The 17061-nt window shown below is 29.0% G+C and overlaps 1 protein-coding gene across 1 annotated transcript; it reads left to right on the plus strand.

Moving 5' to 3' along the window:
- The first annotated feature begins 1266 nt into the window (after positions 1 to 1266).
- Positions 1267 to 15924, plus strand: Ras85D (GTPase ras-like protein 1). Its single transcript, XM_075370621.1, has 2 exons — positions 1267 to 2284; positions 15492 to 15924. Exon 1 carries the CDS (start codon positions 1698 to 1700, stop codon positions 2268 to 2270), a length of 573 nt encoding a protein of 190 aa, XP_075226736.1. The 5' UTR covers positions 1267 to 1697; the 3' UTR covers positions 2271 to 2284; positions 15492 to 15924.
- The last annotated feature ends 1137 nt before the right edge of the window (positions 15925 to 17061 follow it).

Consider the following 17061-nt stretch of genomic DNA (forward strand, 5'->3'; position numbering starts at 1 on the left):
CAACTTTAGAAGTCAGAATTTATGCAGACAAATTGCCTTAATTTTCATTGATAAACTTCCATTCGAGTAACATTGTAGGAATGGAGTGAAAGTACTTCATATTGTGCAACTTTCTACAATTTAGAAGTAATTGAGGAGAAAGGGGATTGTGGTTCAAAACGTGGAATGAAGTACAGTAAGCGCCAGACATAATTGGGGTTTAAAAAAGAACGAATCGATTTCCCGACTATTAGAAAGACCCTGCTGATATTTCTTTCACTGCCTAAACAACAAGTTCTATAGAGCTTTAATTTAGCTACCTTCTTCAAATTAAAACATGGCTAAGAAATAACATAGGTGAAAACAGGTTAAATGAATTAGCTATGTTAAGCGTTCACCAACAATATGTTTTTGCTAACAAGGAATAATTAGTTGAAGCTGTAGTTAGAGGATTTGCATCTAATCCTCGCAAACTATTGGTACAAAATTATTATTTTTTTAAATAAATATTTGAAAAATATTATATTAAAATATTTGAACCATTAGTTAGGTATTATTGCATAACAAAAGCAATCTTTTGTTATGCTTAATAAGTGTCAAGCAAAATTGAAAGAACTTCTTTTTTCTTTAGAATGAGTTCTTTTCTCCCTGTTTAATATAAGTAATTTAAAGGAAAAAAGTTTCATTCAACTTGTAAAAAAAAATCTGCACTAGATCTTAACATACTGTAAATTTTACCCGTCTCTCAGAAGCAGCTTTTAAAGAGATCTTTATTTTCTGTTGTCATATCAGACAGCGAGTTCAAGAATTTTTACACATACTGTAATGCTTGAGAAACATATACTCATATAATAATTACTAGGGTAAGTCAAAAAGTGAAGGGAAATTTTGATTTTCCTCCCAATAACATGTATGTTAGCAATGATTAATAAATTGAATAAATTAATTTATTGAATAATAAATAACAAACGGAATCTAATAACAAAAGGTATTATTGCATAGTTAAATTCAGAAAGCTGCAGCCCCTTCCGTTTTGAACTGTGTACACACCTGAATTAAAATACTACTTCAGTGTTGTTATCGCCACTTGTTGACTTTTTTATACGATTGAAATTTTCTAAACCGACCAAAATTTATATTTTTAATTATTTTAATTGACAATAAAGGTGAATTCAGAATTAGAAGGAACTGAGGAGAAAAGGGATTGTGGTTCAAAACGTGAAACGTTTCACTTAAACAGCTGGAGGCTCCTATATTCTTTCAAAATGTTTTAATTAATCTAGCATTATTGCAGTTCTATTTTGTACGTTTTTAATTTATTATTAGTGAATAGAAATAGGCGTTCAGAAACAAAAGTACTACTTTCAAAATTGTGTAATCGTATAAAGTCATCACAAACCTTTATGGGAAAGCCCGGCATTCTTAGATTCTGAAGGCGTTGATGACTTAGTTCACCAAAGCCGAAAAACGGACATGGCGTTTATCAGCTGGTGAATGTTTACGTTTTTTTCGCTGTATAGTAGTTTTAGTGTGTTGTTTTTGATTGACCTGTTTGTGAATTCTTTTCATTTAACATTATGCATAAAATATGTATTTATTTTTGTGAACATATGTAGCATCCGCGCTATTGTTTTATTGTTTAGAGATAGGTTGATATTTGAAATTTCGTTTAGCCGGGTGTGTTATTTTCTTAAGTATTGTGTGTATTGCTGTTAATAATGACAGAATATAAGTTGGTTGTAGTCGGAGCTGGTGGTGTGGGTAAAAGTGCTTTAACGATTCAGTTGATTCAGAATCACTTTGTTGATGAGTATGATCCAACTATTGAAGATTCGTATAGGAAACAAGTGGTCATTGATGGAGAAACATGTTTATTAGATATATTAGATACTGCAGGCCAAGAAGAGTACAGTGCGATGAGGGATCAGTATATGAGAACGGGGGAAGGATTTCTATTGGTATTTGCCGTAAATAGTGCAAAATCGTTTGAAGACATTGGAACTTATAGGGAACAGATAAAAAGGGTAAAAGATGCTGAAGAGGTACCTATGGTTTTAGTAGGAAATAAGTGTGATCTGCCTTCGTGGGCAGTAGACATGACCGAAGCTCGGGAAGTTGCTAAACAGTATGGTGTTGCTTTTGTGGAGACTTCAGCAAAGACACGAATGGGGGTTGATGATGCCTTTTATACTCTAGTTCGTGAGATAAGGAAGGATAAAGAACAGCGTGGAAAAGAAAAACGCAAAAGGATGAGAGGCAACAGTAGACGGAAACGTTGTTGGATATTATAAAATAGAACTATATGGTGAGTAATTAATATTAAATATTTCATTTATATTAAAATAAATTTATTTTGTAAATGTAAGGTATGGAAAAGGGTTTAGTCACTTTTAAATTACATATAATGATCTTATATTTAGGCATAAGAATAATAAAACATTATTTACTCACAAAAAATGTAGTTTATTTTAAAATCAGAATATTACTAAATGCCCACCATTTCTTCCATGCATTTCCTGACCATGTATGTTATTTGTATGTAGTTTTCAATTTCCTTTGCTACCATTCACTCTCTAACTTACTGCCTTATATTATCCTAGAATGCATCTAAAGTTCAAGGTTTGTTTATATACACTAAAACCCCTAACACCTCCCTAAAAACAATAGAGGGTTAGTGGCAGCCATGCAGGACATTTACCATTTTATTTTTATTAAAAATTTTTAGAGTAAATCAAATTACTTTACAAGAAGGGATATTATTATAAAAGGTTAATTGTTTGTCAAAATTGAATGCTAAATGGCAGTAACTGACATTTTATTCAGTCTAGCCCATGACAGTAACACACTGATTATTTTGGACCCCATATTCATGGTAACTGACAAAATGAACTTTAATCAAGTTAATTTTCTCAACAACTCCTTACTATCACTATTACAAGCCTCTACTAATTGGGGGGAAAATGAATGTGACAAACTCATTGCTACACCTTATGTATGCAAATTTGCTTCCAAAGAAGTTTTCAAAGCTATTGTGCTGCACCTAGAAATGGGACTGGTCTTGAAGACATTAGTATAACCCATTTAGTTTGTGGTTAAATAGCATCATTTTTGTTATATTAGTTCTTTGATATGTTGTTTTTTCCATCATATTTAATGCTTTTGTAGATTACATGTTGTAAGAGCATGTTGAGATTATGGGTTTATGCTAAAACTCACAATGCGTGTTGTGTGGCTGTTACAATTTTTTTTTAAGTACTGAAAAACCATATTTATTGAACATTTATTTAATGAATCAGTTTGAACATGATGTGACATTCATAAACAAAACCACTTTGTCAACTGGTGGTCAATTGGTGAAGTATTTAGCAATGCTGCACCTAAATTTTCTGAATTATTCCAACCACTGTATCACTTATTACTTTCAGCAACAAAGCCTTTGTGTATGTTTTTTTATGAGCAGGATGTATTAAAAATGTGACCTTTTCATTATTTTCCATATTTATCTAATTTGGAATGTGACTCACTTGATTGTTTAAAAAGCTCAAAGTATGTGCGATAGTAAAGGTCCATTAACAGTTTTTTAAGCCCATTAATTTATATGATTTTAAACCCAAAACATTCACACAATCTTAAAAGATTTTTAATCTTATTAATTGGTTAGTAGTCCACATATATCTAATATAAGTAATGTTATTGGTTATAAATGAGAAAGTTAATTGTTATCTATTATACATTTACTTTATGTCAAGATAGAATATCAATTTTTTAGACTGTTTAAACTCTTAACATGTTGCACAGTGCACCAATGTATGCTGTTATAGACATAATACCACTTGCAATCGTTACATTTACTGTTCAGCCGATCTATTCTGTTGCCCAACAAATCAGCGTTTTTATTAATCACATAATTTTGATCCGTGTCATCACCTGACTCATGACTTAAAAAATCATGTTCATTTTTTAAATCCTACAGAAAACACTTTCTAGCAAAAAAAGCTCAATTTTATGCTTAGTAAATGTTTTTTTCTAAATGCTGAGCATTTATCATAAGAATGAAATAGCCCAAAAATGTACCATCTTTCACCCTACTTTTGCTTCACTTCTCATTACATATATATCCTGCCCTCCAAGATTGATTTTTTCTACGCTTCAGCAGTAGGGTCATCTATAATATTTTTACTCTTCACAGGTTCCAGTTTAATCTTATTCACCTTAGCTGTAACTGATGCTCATGTTTTACATAAATCTAAGCTGTGTCCTACTATATATTTGTTAAAAATGCCAAAAAAATGTCCCTAACTAGCCGTTTTCGGTAATTAAAATAAAATCAACATTGAGCCTTACAGTGATTATGATTGGCTACATTGGTGACACAAATGTTTTCTCATAACAAAATTCAATAAAGCAACTGATAAATGCACCGTACAATGCTGCCATCATGTTTTATGTAATAAAAAAAATCATATTTTTTAACAGAACTCTAAATAAATCAGCTTGAATTTGAAATAACACAATTATAAAATATGAATGCATAAATAACATTACAAACTGTCTGGTGACAACTCAGTATTATAACAAGAAATCATAACCTAAGCTACATGATTAACATAGTTCTTTTTTATTTGTTGAGTGATTAATACTGATTGCAGCCACAATTTTGTGGTTGATTGATTTGCAAAGGTTATTTATTCTACTGCCATGTTCTTTGTTCATGTGATGTATTGTTAATATCTCTGGATGAAATCAACAAATTATTGAATATCTATTCACATATAGAAAAACTCACATGTTACAAGACAACATGACACCAATATAAACTCAAATTTGAATACAAGCCATAACAAAAAAAAAAAATCCCGGATACCATTGAATTTACTCTAAGGTATGCTTATCAATGGGCCCACCTCTTTCAAATTTCCTGGATGAAATATTATTGCAACATTGAAAATACATGTATTCTAAATCAGTGAAAAACCGGCAGACCAAAGCATATCATTATTCTGGCATTACCATATTAACCCCTATAAAAAGGCCACATAAGACAATTTTATTACTCATTCATCAACAAATTGTCATCAAAATTAATTTTAATCAAAATTTTTAGATATTCTAATTTATTTTAAAATCTTTATAAGTAAGCGATTAAAGGAAAATACTCTTTTGAAACAATTAAATCTAATGATGTAATATTTGGCAATACTGTGATCATGTGTTATGTAATAAAAAAATCATGTTTATAGGAACAAGAAGTCTAAATGAATCAGCTTGAATGTGAAATATTCAAGCTATAAATATGTTTGTTAATTACAAAAGCTTGCATTCACTTATTTCATTCGGATTAAACTCAAAGATTGACCATTTTGGAATTTTGTGATAGATTGACTGATATTGCTTTGAAGTGACATTTGTTTTATTTAACTGGGCAACATGGATTTTTGTAGATTACTGGCATAATTTGTAGGTTAAAAGATAATTAAAAAAAAAAAAGAATTGTAATTAGGCATCATTGTGGTTGCATGTCACTTTGCACACAGTTAACTGTAATTACATCTGAAATAATTAATTTATTTTTGTAATTAAATCATTGAATTCTTCATTTTTTAGCAGTACATCATGTTATGATGTACTGCTAAAAAGTGTGTAAAGTAGAAGGTGTTGGCTTATAATTTTAGATGGTTAGAAAACTTCAAAATACGTTTTTGACTACTTTTTTTAAAATTTAATTTGTCCATTTCACAACATTTGAATATGTATGTTTAGTTATGGTTTTTATGAACTTTGCAAGTTAGTGTGATGTACTAAGTTAGTGTGTTAGTATATATGTACTGTATATTTGAGCACACATGCAGTCTATTTAACAGGTATTGATTTTGTGTTGAGGATTATGTATGTGTAGTATTGGTTTGCATACGTTTCTATGTTTATATCAACATCCAATGTAACATTTTTCTACAATTCTTGGAATTTAGATACAAGTGGGATCTTGATTTTAGTTAGCTTTTTATGATTTTATGAATTATTTTTTTTAAGCTATTTTGAAAGCAATATAACGACATAATTATTAGAAAATGTAGAGAATTTTGTGTGATAGTTAATTGTTGTGTAATGAATATAGTATATTCATTGATGAATTAAATATTTTCTATTATTGCATTTTGATTTAATTTTAATTTTATGTTGCAATTTGTTTTGTTATGGTGTGCGTAATAACATTTGTTAGAAGTTTTATTTCCTTGTTGACGAGTGTACATCCTTCAAATTCAGTTTGAAGAAGTTGTTTATTATGCTGTTTAGGATGATTAGATAAGCTGTGGATAAGTGTACCAGTTACAGTTGGTTTCCTATATCTTTTAAAATTTTATTTACCATCTAATTTTACAAGTTGAAAAACAAAATATAACCCTGAAATATGAGTGTGATAAAAAAAAATATAAGAGAATTTAAAAAAATTTTATCAGCTGTACTTGTCTGAATTTTGTCTATTTCCCATGTGATAGCAGCACTTCTATAATGTATATCAGTATTTTCAGCCATACTAGTTCAATTTTGGTAGCTGAGTAATTAGGATTTATTTCTTTAAATTTTACAGAAAAATGATTTGCATTAAATTTTATGTTAAAAATGGAATAAAAAATTTTCTGGTAAAGATGTTATGTTGACACCAATGGTTTATGAGTGGTGTAAATGGTTTCAAGAAAGTCGTGAAGTCATTGAAGATGACAAAAGGGTTGGATATACCAATATAACAACATATGAAAATATTGACAAAATAAAGGACATCTTAATCACTATTAGAGAATTGCTGAAGAGGTGAGAATCTCGTATGGCTTGTGTGAAACAATTGACTGACATTTTGTGTAAGAAATGAGCAGCAGCAAGATTTGTTCCAAAACTGTTGAATTTTCAGCAAAAGCAACATTGCATGATATATTAACATTCTATCTGTGATAGAATGTTAATATAAGTTAATTTTACCAATAAGTTTGATTGATTGTTAAGTTACTCCTTTCATTTTTCAATTACAATGACATTATAATTATATTACAGTGCTGTTATGAATTCGTGCCACAAGGTATAACATGATATATAATTTTGTGTGAGTGTATCCCATTCATCTTTGATAGCAGCAAGTTTTAACTCTACTTGCCATTGAACTCTAGTTTCCCGATCATCAAACCTTAAAGAATTTGTTAAAAAATTAAACCGAAACAATGACATGGTGATGGTGCTTTGATATTTATCACCACATTGAGTATCTTCAAAAATAATTTTTATTGGCAAATTATTATTTTTCATGGTTCCAGCTAAAATTATAAGTCTAAAAACTGCTTCAAGCTCATCCATAGCAAGATTTTGTAAAGCAGAACGACTCTGATCCAAATAATTTGCTCGCTGGAGGTTTATTTCTTCATTTATATGTAATAAAATTGTTTGCATAGTATTTCAATTAAAGAATAGTTTGAAGCATTTTAAGGGATCATGGATATACTTTACAATATTTTTAATATGTGGTCTAATGTGAATAGTATTTTTTGGGGGATTTCTGTGTTTTTCTGGTCTTTTAGAGGTTCTGTGGCCCATTTCCATGTCCCATTTTTCCCTTGACCTTATAACCATCAATTTTTTAAATTTCACCTTGGTTTTCAATGCGTGGATGTTTTTCTGGTTTTGTCCTTTCCTGCGTTGGTTGTTTTCTTGTATATTTCTCATTTATGTTAGGAAGATTAGATACCTTTTCAGAGCTTCATATATTTTCATGAATAATATTTTCTACTTCACTGTCAATATCACATACCATAGGTTCTTTATCTGGATCGTAATTCGAATCAAGATCAGAATTGCTGAAAAAAATCTTCTTCTGTAAACTCCACTTCTTCTTTGTAATCAGACAAATGTACTTAATCTAGTTGCTGTTGTAAAACTGCAAGAATCTCTTGCTCATTCATTGCTGAACTTGAGGCCATTTTCCTTTTTTACCCTTATGAAATAAACAAAAGGCTACTAAACTAAGTAACTACTGTATTTGTAATGATTACTAAAAGATCCAGTGTATCCCTCAATTATTTTTAAATCAGAGGGGTGTACTGCAGTTTTTGTTAAAAAAGAACAAACTTAATATTTATCCACTAATTATTCTCATCACTTTTATAAGACATGCATTATAAGAACAGAAATAACTGACCATATGTCTACAAGATGTAAAAAAAAAACGACTTTGTAACTGTCAGTATGTCTAACAGACATGTGACAGGTACATGCATTACTGACAGTATGTCTACAATATGTGCAGACTTTGTAAAAGATTTAGTTTACTCACCTTTACGTGTGAACTACAGACTTAATTTTCCATCAACTCATACAGAACAAAGCAAGGAAAGAATAATTTGTGTTGGGAGAAAGATACAACAATCAGGTGGAGTGAGGGAACGAAAGTAAAATGGTGCTTACATCTCAAATACATATTGGCAGCATTCTAGGATTAATACCTTCTAAGGATCTCCTAGCCAACATCAATAACACCACTACCGTTAAATGAGCTGATAAAGCTTCATAAATATCTACTGGAAATACTTTTCAGTATAATTAATATGTGAAATTATTGTAAGTGAACAGATTCTTTTCTTTTTTTATAAATTAGATCTTTCTTGTTGATTTATATTCAGTGTTCCTACTAAAAAAGTAGTATTAGCTTTCTCTGTAATAAAAAAGACATGGTAATAAATAATCAAAGGACATTTCTCTAATTTTTTTTTCTAGATAGATAAATTTCTGACAGAATATATCCCTCCTTGTTTGTATGCAGATTGTTTGTGAATCTGGTAATGTGGCAATAGTATAATTGCTACTTTGGCTTTAGTGGGAGAGATCAAAGTAGAAGTTTTACCTAAGGATGTACATTCTGCTTATACCTCTATGAAAATTTAAGGTATTAATGCAATACGTAGACAAGCCTATAAAACCAAGCTAATTTTTGTGAGACATTTTTACAGTTATTAATGAAAAGTAAGAATTGATAAACCACTTATTTGTATAAACTTATTTCAGATACTGGGTTCTGTTATTAAACAGAACAATTATTGATTTAACAGTACTTAGTGAAGACCACTTCACAGTACAGAAGTTACAGTATGATGCATGATCTCTTTGTTTGGCCTTATTGGATGTTTTTTTTTTGTGGTAGAGAATGAGCTGTCACCAGAGCATGCTTATGTTCAAATGTTTGAGACCTCAATATTTGATTTTTCATTTTCAATTCACTCATGTAAATTAGAAAATATATATTTTTTTCATCAAAATGGAACTACAAGCCACATGACATGAAATTCCTGGCACATGTCATTAGTCAGAACAGCTTATGTGCAAATTGTTTTCCTATCATGTTATCTTCTGATATGCCTGATAGGTTGCCTACAATAAATTAGTGGTCGTCTGAAGAATGTTACTCTTTAAAAGTAAGGTGTGGTAATTTAAATGGTTTCATGAGTTAAATTTATTCATGTGTTAAAAATGTAAATAAATAAAAATATTAACTATTTATTATGTTTTGAAATCACTGAATTCACTGATGCAGTCTGCACTATATGAGCATTTACTGGGACCATTTTATTTATTAAACTGATAACTGCTTTATTTACAAGTAAATATTAATATACATTAAATTATTTTTACTGTAAAAGTAGATGTTTAATTTATACTCCTCAAAATAAAAAATGACAACTTTAAAGTTTTTAGAAATCTTCCATTAAATCTTTTTTAGAACATATTCTGAAATTTTGATGGTGATATTGCAATTACTACTTATGATGATATACTATTTGACCATATATTAAAATCCTCTCAAAATTTCCATAACAGATAAAATACTTTCAGTGAAAGAGCTTAGTAAAAGATTTGAAGATATCTTCTGGAAGTAAATTTCTGCTTATTTAGAAAGTGTGTAATCTTATATAGTTCATTTGTTTTTCAAAAGAGTTAGCATTTTACCGTTCACATTTGTTTATTTCCATTTAATCCTATTTTTATTTTAATATATTTATTAATAATAATTGTCAGTTATTCTTTAAAACAAATTATGAGAAAATTGGTTCAAGTTTTGTTGGAATATTGGGTACTTACGTCACCGCAGCTACAGCTTTATTTAAAAACAAAGTAGTCAATCGGATTTCGATGGAAAATGGGCCAATATAGAGTTTAACATAGATTCAAAACAGTCTATTTATTTATTTTATAAATATAATTTAACCAAACTTAACCTACGCTTGCTTTGCTTGCTAACCTTGACTAATTAACACCGTAATTTTTTGAGTATTTATTTAATAAATTCAGTAATTATTGTTATTTAAATAATAAATAATTGCAATCATTACTGAATTTATTAAATAAATACTAAAAAAATTACGGTGTTAATTAATCAAGGTTAGCGAGCGAAGCAAGTGTAGGTTAAGTTTGGTTAAATTATATTTATAAAATAAATAAATATAAATAACCATTTCTTAAAATTAATAAAGAGACTCAATAAAATAAATACTCAATTTTAAATAAAGCTGTAGCTGCGATGCCATTAATACGTAAGTACCGAATATTGTTTGACAGGAAATTGTTGTTTACTTGTTTAGCAGAAGTGTATTTTATTTGTGAAAGATTAAGGTTATGAACTGTTCCATATTTTCCTATAGAAATATTTTGCAATTATATAAGAGATGAATAATTTTATGAAAAAGATATGTAACTGGTACATAAGAAAACACTTCATGCTGCAAGTCATGATATCAAACATAATTTTCTATTTTATGCTACTGTCTTACTCTCAACAACTTGCCTTATTTATTATAATTTGCCTTCCTTTGCTGTTTTTACTTAAATACTTCTTTTCTGAAATTCAATAACTACCCTGAATGCCTTAATGTAATTCACTGTTGATATAGTGGTGAACTCATTGCAAATCAACTGATTTTGAAGTCGAGAATTCTAAGGCTCAAATCCTAGTAACGGCAGTTACAGATTTGAGTACTAGATCATGGATACCAGTGTTCTTCCGTGGTTGGGTTTCAATTAACCATACATCTCAGGAATGGTCGACGAGACTGTACAAGACTACACCTCATTTGCATTCATACATATCATCCTCATTCATCCTCTAAAGTAATACCTTTTGGTGGTTCCAGAGGCAAAAACAGAAAAAGAGGAGATGCCTTAATGTATGGCCTCCAACACCAACCTTACTCTTTTAACAATATTCTGCCAACCTGCCCATTTTTCAATATTTTCTGTAACCTCACATCTCAACAGCCGTTTTTGTTCTTTTGCCTTCCCTGTTGCCCAATTTTTACAGTCAAAAAGTGGTAAACTACATAGTTTTAGAATTTATTTTCCATCTATAAGACGTGTTCAATATCAACTGATCGATCACATTCCTGCATGTAGCTCTCTTGGTTATGCTTGTTTACTTTTGATGTCATCTTTACTTTGTCTATCGATATAATTTTAGTAAATAGATAACAAAATTCTGTGACTTCTGGTGTATTGTGTTTTCTTATTTTAATCTCCTCATTATATTTTTTTTGGTTGTATTTCATTTTTGTTTTCAACCTGAAATTCTTCTCCAGCATTGAATCCCTGCCACTCATCATGAAATTTGACAAAATTTAATCCCATCTGCAAATTTTAACATCAAATATTTTCCTGGGTTGTTATTTTGTGCTTAGATTGTTTTATCTCTTATTTCTCCAAATACAAATTAAAAAGACTAGACCATTTACATTTTTATGTCACTTTCTTCACTATCGCATTATATGTGCCAATTGCATATGTTGAAACAATACATATATTTCTTAACTTTAGTAGTCAGGAGGAATAAATGTATTAAAAAAATTGCTTTACCATTAATATTTTGTTCTTAGTTTACAATCTTTAATTTTCAGGAAACTTCTTCCTGAGATTTTTTTCTTATAGATTAATTATTTGTTTGTATTGTACATGGTTTTGAACTATATATATATAATAATTGAAGGTTGACTTGTAAAGTATATATTATTTTTAATGACTGGTTTCCTACATTCGCTTATTCCTACATCATCAAAAATAAAATTATTCCTGTAAATAAAGTTGGGTTCATAATCATTTGGTGCATTTTTATAACTTCTGCATATATTAATTAGTTAATTGTAATATCTTTCATTAATCATAATTGCTTATTACCTTAAAATTGTATTCAGCACTTCTTTCAGTTTTAAAAATCATTCATTTTCTGCCTTTGAAAATCAAAATCTTTATGTTTGTTCCTGTGGTTCAAACTTTACAAAATTTTGAAATTTGGATGAATTAAAAGCAAATTTACACAAAATTAAATTTCTTAATGTAAAAAAAAATTTAATAAGAAAAATATTTATTTTAAATATTATGTTTAATTGTATTTTAAAAATAATAGTTAATTATATTAAATAATATAATTTATATTTAATAAAACCTATTTTATTTTTTAAATAGTATTAAAAAATATTTAATAAGGAAAATAATTTTATAACAGTCAAATGATGTTTATTGTAACTGATACTCGCATTGGCAAATAACATCATACTTCTGTACAAATGTACTCAAGATCTGAGTATCTGAGTATCATGTGAACAAAGAAATAACTGTCATGGTAATTGTCTTGCTGTGAAGAATTTGGATTTTACTATCAAACACATACTAATAGAGTCACATTCCTACACCAGCAGAAAATGTGAAACAAAATTAAGATACACCTAAGAAGAGAAAATACATTATGTGTAACATGTGTCAATCAACAATCACAAAAATTCAATAATGAAATATATTAAGTTCCAAAAGTATACTATATAATATTGCTAATTTAGCCTCAAAATATTAAATGAATATTGGCTTTTAAACAGTGAGTAAGAATTACTTAGTGCCCAATTACATATCAATAAAAACATTGCTAAACATAGCTACACTGTAAAGGTGCACATAGGTAACAAGAATGTAATGTTAGTCTCATAATTTACAATACTATGGAACAATCATCATTAGTGAAAACTTTTTAAATATAGTAATTGGTTATAATCTGTCTTGGAATGATTATATAAATTACATTAACAAAAACATAAACTGTAATATCTTTGCTGTAAGATCAGTATTTAGGTTTAGTAGTAATAAATTACCAAGAGCATTATTCCATATCTTTGGTCATTTATAATAATCAGTTGGTGATCACCTTAACAAATTTAGTAAAATTTTTATGCTACAGGTGATATGTACAAGCATAAGGAGATATGAAATGTGTTTCCAACCTTTTAAAGCTCTATGATTTATTAATGTCAATTTATTCATATTTATTTAGAAAGGAATAATAAATTAATTATAGGCAGCCAGAGTTTGAAAGAAATATTAAACTCAAAATTACAAACATTTTAATTTGTATTATATTTGGCAGAGTGGACACATTCAACCTCAGACAAGAAGAATATACCAACCACTAGATGTAAAAGTAGTCAGATGTATAGCAGAATCAGTACACATATATACAAAACTAAAAGCAAGTGATTCCACAATGAAATTATGCATATTTTCATAACATACAGATATTACACAGTAAAAAAAAACTACAAACTAAACATATTCAAATGAAGTAAAATTTACAAATGAAATAAATTTTACAGAAAAAAAAGAAAAAGAAAATCAACAAAGATTTTTGATTAAACTAGTACTATTCAACCACATGCTAAAGGAGTTAGATGAATTTTCAGACAGGTTCCATCAACAACAGCAAAGCCACTTGTAAAATATGAAATCAGATTGCAACCTCAAAAGTAAGTAGTGCTTGTTAACAAATAAAGTGTGCTTGTTAGGCAACTAGCAACTTCAATAAAAACGTAGAGACAAGCAATGAGACATAAATTCCATGTTTTTCTCTGTTAAATAATAAATTGTTTGACATGCTGTGTGAGAGCTGGCATTGTCATGATGAAGAATGATGTGATGTTTTCGGTGTTTTTCCTGATTTCATTGATGACTTCTGGCAAACAAATTGTTGTATACCATTCAGCAATGACTGTTCTTCAATCCTCTAAAGCAGTTGTTGTTTAGTATAATGTTTAATGTATAGTATAAACGAAGAAACAAGCGATCGTTTTCTTGGAAGTGCTTCACAAATGAACCACCTTTGTTTGGTTTGGTTTGTCTTGGAACACCAAACAGTTGATTGTTGCTTAGTTTCCAGGTCATATGAATAATATGAATCCAACTTTCATCTCTTGTTACAATGTTGTAACAAGAACAGTCTGTAACAATCTTGTTACAGATTTTACATTTCCTTGGTCAAATATTTTTAATATTTCCTCACACCAATTTACATGAACTTCTTTTTGAGCTTTGGTCAAATTACATAGAATCCATTGGGAACAGATTTTTTTCACAGCTAAATGTTCATGCAAAATTGAGTATACTGTGTAGTCTCTGATATGCCTAAGGATGCCTCTATCTCACGGTAAATCACAGCATAGATGTATTTTGGAATAAGAACAGATTTTGGTTGACCTTCACAAAATTCCTCACTGACAGAAGCACAACCACAATAAAATTCTGCAAATCAATTATAAGTAGTTTTTTCTGGTGATTCATTACCAAAAGTTGAACAAAGTGATTTGAGATATTGTTGTTGAGTTAGGTCTTACTAAAATCATAAAAACTTCATCCAATGATAACCTTCACATGAAACTTAAATTTTTATACAGAAGTTTTTTTTTTTAAACGCTTACTGTAAACAAAGTACTAAGCTGATTTCTGAGCTAACACTGTTGTAACAATAAAAAAGTCAGATTTTACAACAATAGTAATGTCACATTTCAATATTGCCATCTAGTGGTCATTTGTTAAAAACTTAATAGATGTCCTCTGTACACACCGTTTCTGTTTCCCCTCAAAAAAATGTGTTATCATTAATAAATGGACAAGTGCTTGCATTTTATTCTTCCATATGCTCAGAAGTTTTCCTAATTATACTAGAACTGACACTAGAGACAGCAGTAAGCACAGGGTAAGACTACTAACCCAGCTATAAGGCTGAAGAAGAAATCAGAAGGTACTTTCAGTAGATTAACTGCAGCAAAACTGAGAATACAGAATGTGACAAAGACATATTGTGGCTAAGAAATTTCTTACAAACTTTATTTCTTACTATTCTATTATTATATTTATGGTGATTGTATTTATTTGGCATATTACCGATATTCTGTTGATTTTTATCACTACTCAAACATACTTCAAAAGAACGTAAGTATTAGATAATCAAAAACTTTTCTATTTCCTGGAAACTTTACTTATTCCCCATTATTCATATGTAACAGGTGTATATCCACCAAAAAACTATTTAAGAAGTATTGAAATACACTTTACAATTTTTCAATGAAAGTTGGACAGTTTAATTGGATGTGAGATGGTAACAACTACTTTTTTTTTTAATTATAGATTTAATTATCTTTCATGGCAAATGTCTTTTTATTTTGTTTCAGGTAGCTTGAAATACTTGCAGCACAACAGTGTCATGATGATACCAGTTATTAAAATGGCTGTGATGAAGATATGTTTACTACATCCAGTAGAGAGCATTTAAATTTTCTCAAAGTTTTTCCTTTGATGTTATAATGTGCTGTATTTTGGATTACAGCATTTTGTTATACTACTTTAATTCTTTATTGTTTTGTGATGTAATTACGTGAAGTTGTTAAAAAAAAACTTTTAAGGCTCTTGAAATATGTTTAGATGAGTGATAACTAACTTGTGGTAAATATTAACTATTTCATTCTTTCTCTCTCTCTCTCTCTCTCTCTCTCTCTCTCTCTATCTATCTATCTATCTATCTATATATATATATATATAATTCCTTGTATTTGTATTGCTGTAAATATTTAATGTAATTATTATTATGATGTGATCATAAATTTACCATAATTTTTCAAAAGAACACATTTACCAGTTGTATATTACGATGATTTATATCATAACTTCCCATGTCGTATGTTTTCTTTAAAGTAATAAGGTATATTCTTATCATTTAGTGATTTGACTTGTTTGTATTTTTTATTGTTGGTGAGTTATTAGATAGAATTTTATTATTTATTGTTTCAGAAAATAAGTCTAAATAAATTCATGAAAATAGAATTCTTAATTGTTAATTTGTTTTTATATTTTATTTCTTTAAATATGGTATGTAACTATTTTATTGAGATAAGTATATAAATGATCACAGTTAATAATAGGAACAGGTAAGTCATTAACCGGTAGGAACTAGGAAAACCATGATTTCTCCAGCAGCAAAGAGCATCACAAAATATGGAAGGAGTTATTATTGTTAAAGAAATTAGTAGATTCTAAAATAGTTAATAAATTGCTTATCGTAAGATCCAACTTAAAATATAGATAAATAAAAAACAGAAAGAAGTGGTTTCAGTTCTTGTTTATGCATGAAGATTTTGATGAAAAAAATAAATATATGAAGATAGTAATATAATGAAGCATCTTTGTAAATACGTTCAGTTTGCACGTGTGCTGTTGGAAGGAGGAGATTGTGATTATTAAACAATGAAAGATACTATGTACAAATGTTTTTCTCTACTGCTTGTTGGATAATACTAATGATGGTCAGGGTGATTTTTTAATGTATTACTGTTCATATTAATTGGCTAAACTTGCTGTTAACAGTGTGTGCAGTTAAATAATGGACTAACCTCCCCCATTCATTAAACTACTGAATAACTTGGATTATTACAGTCTTGCATATGAGATAATAAATTCATTTTTTGCTTCTACCTAGTTCCTCCCTAGTTCTGCATTTTTAGGGTAGGTACAGCAGATTCTAGAAAATTCATTGTGGAAAGTAGAAGTTGTGGGAAATAAACAATTTCAGTTGGGAATGAATTAATTGTTGAATTAAGGAAAAAATTAAACTTGACTATATTGGATTTTTTTATCTTTAGCACTCTACAAACAACAAATATAAGGTAAGCATCAAAGGGAACAGGTTAAATGACAAAATGCTTTGTTTTTTGAGACTGTATTAAAATTTAAAGCAGTGAAGGATAT

This window comes from Lycorma delicatula, chromosome 1, assembly GCF_047948215.1.
Source record: "Lycorma delicatula isolate Av1 chromosome 1, ASM4794821v1, whole genome shotgun sequence".
In the NCBI taxonomy this organism is placed as follows: Eukaryota; Metazoa; Arthropoda; class Insecta; order Hemiptera; family Fulgoridae; genus Lycorma; species Lycorma delicatula.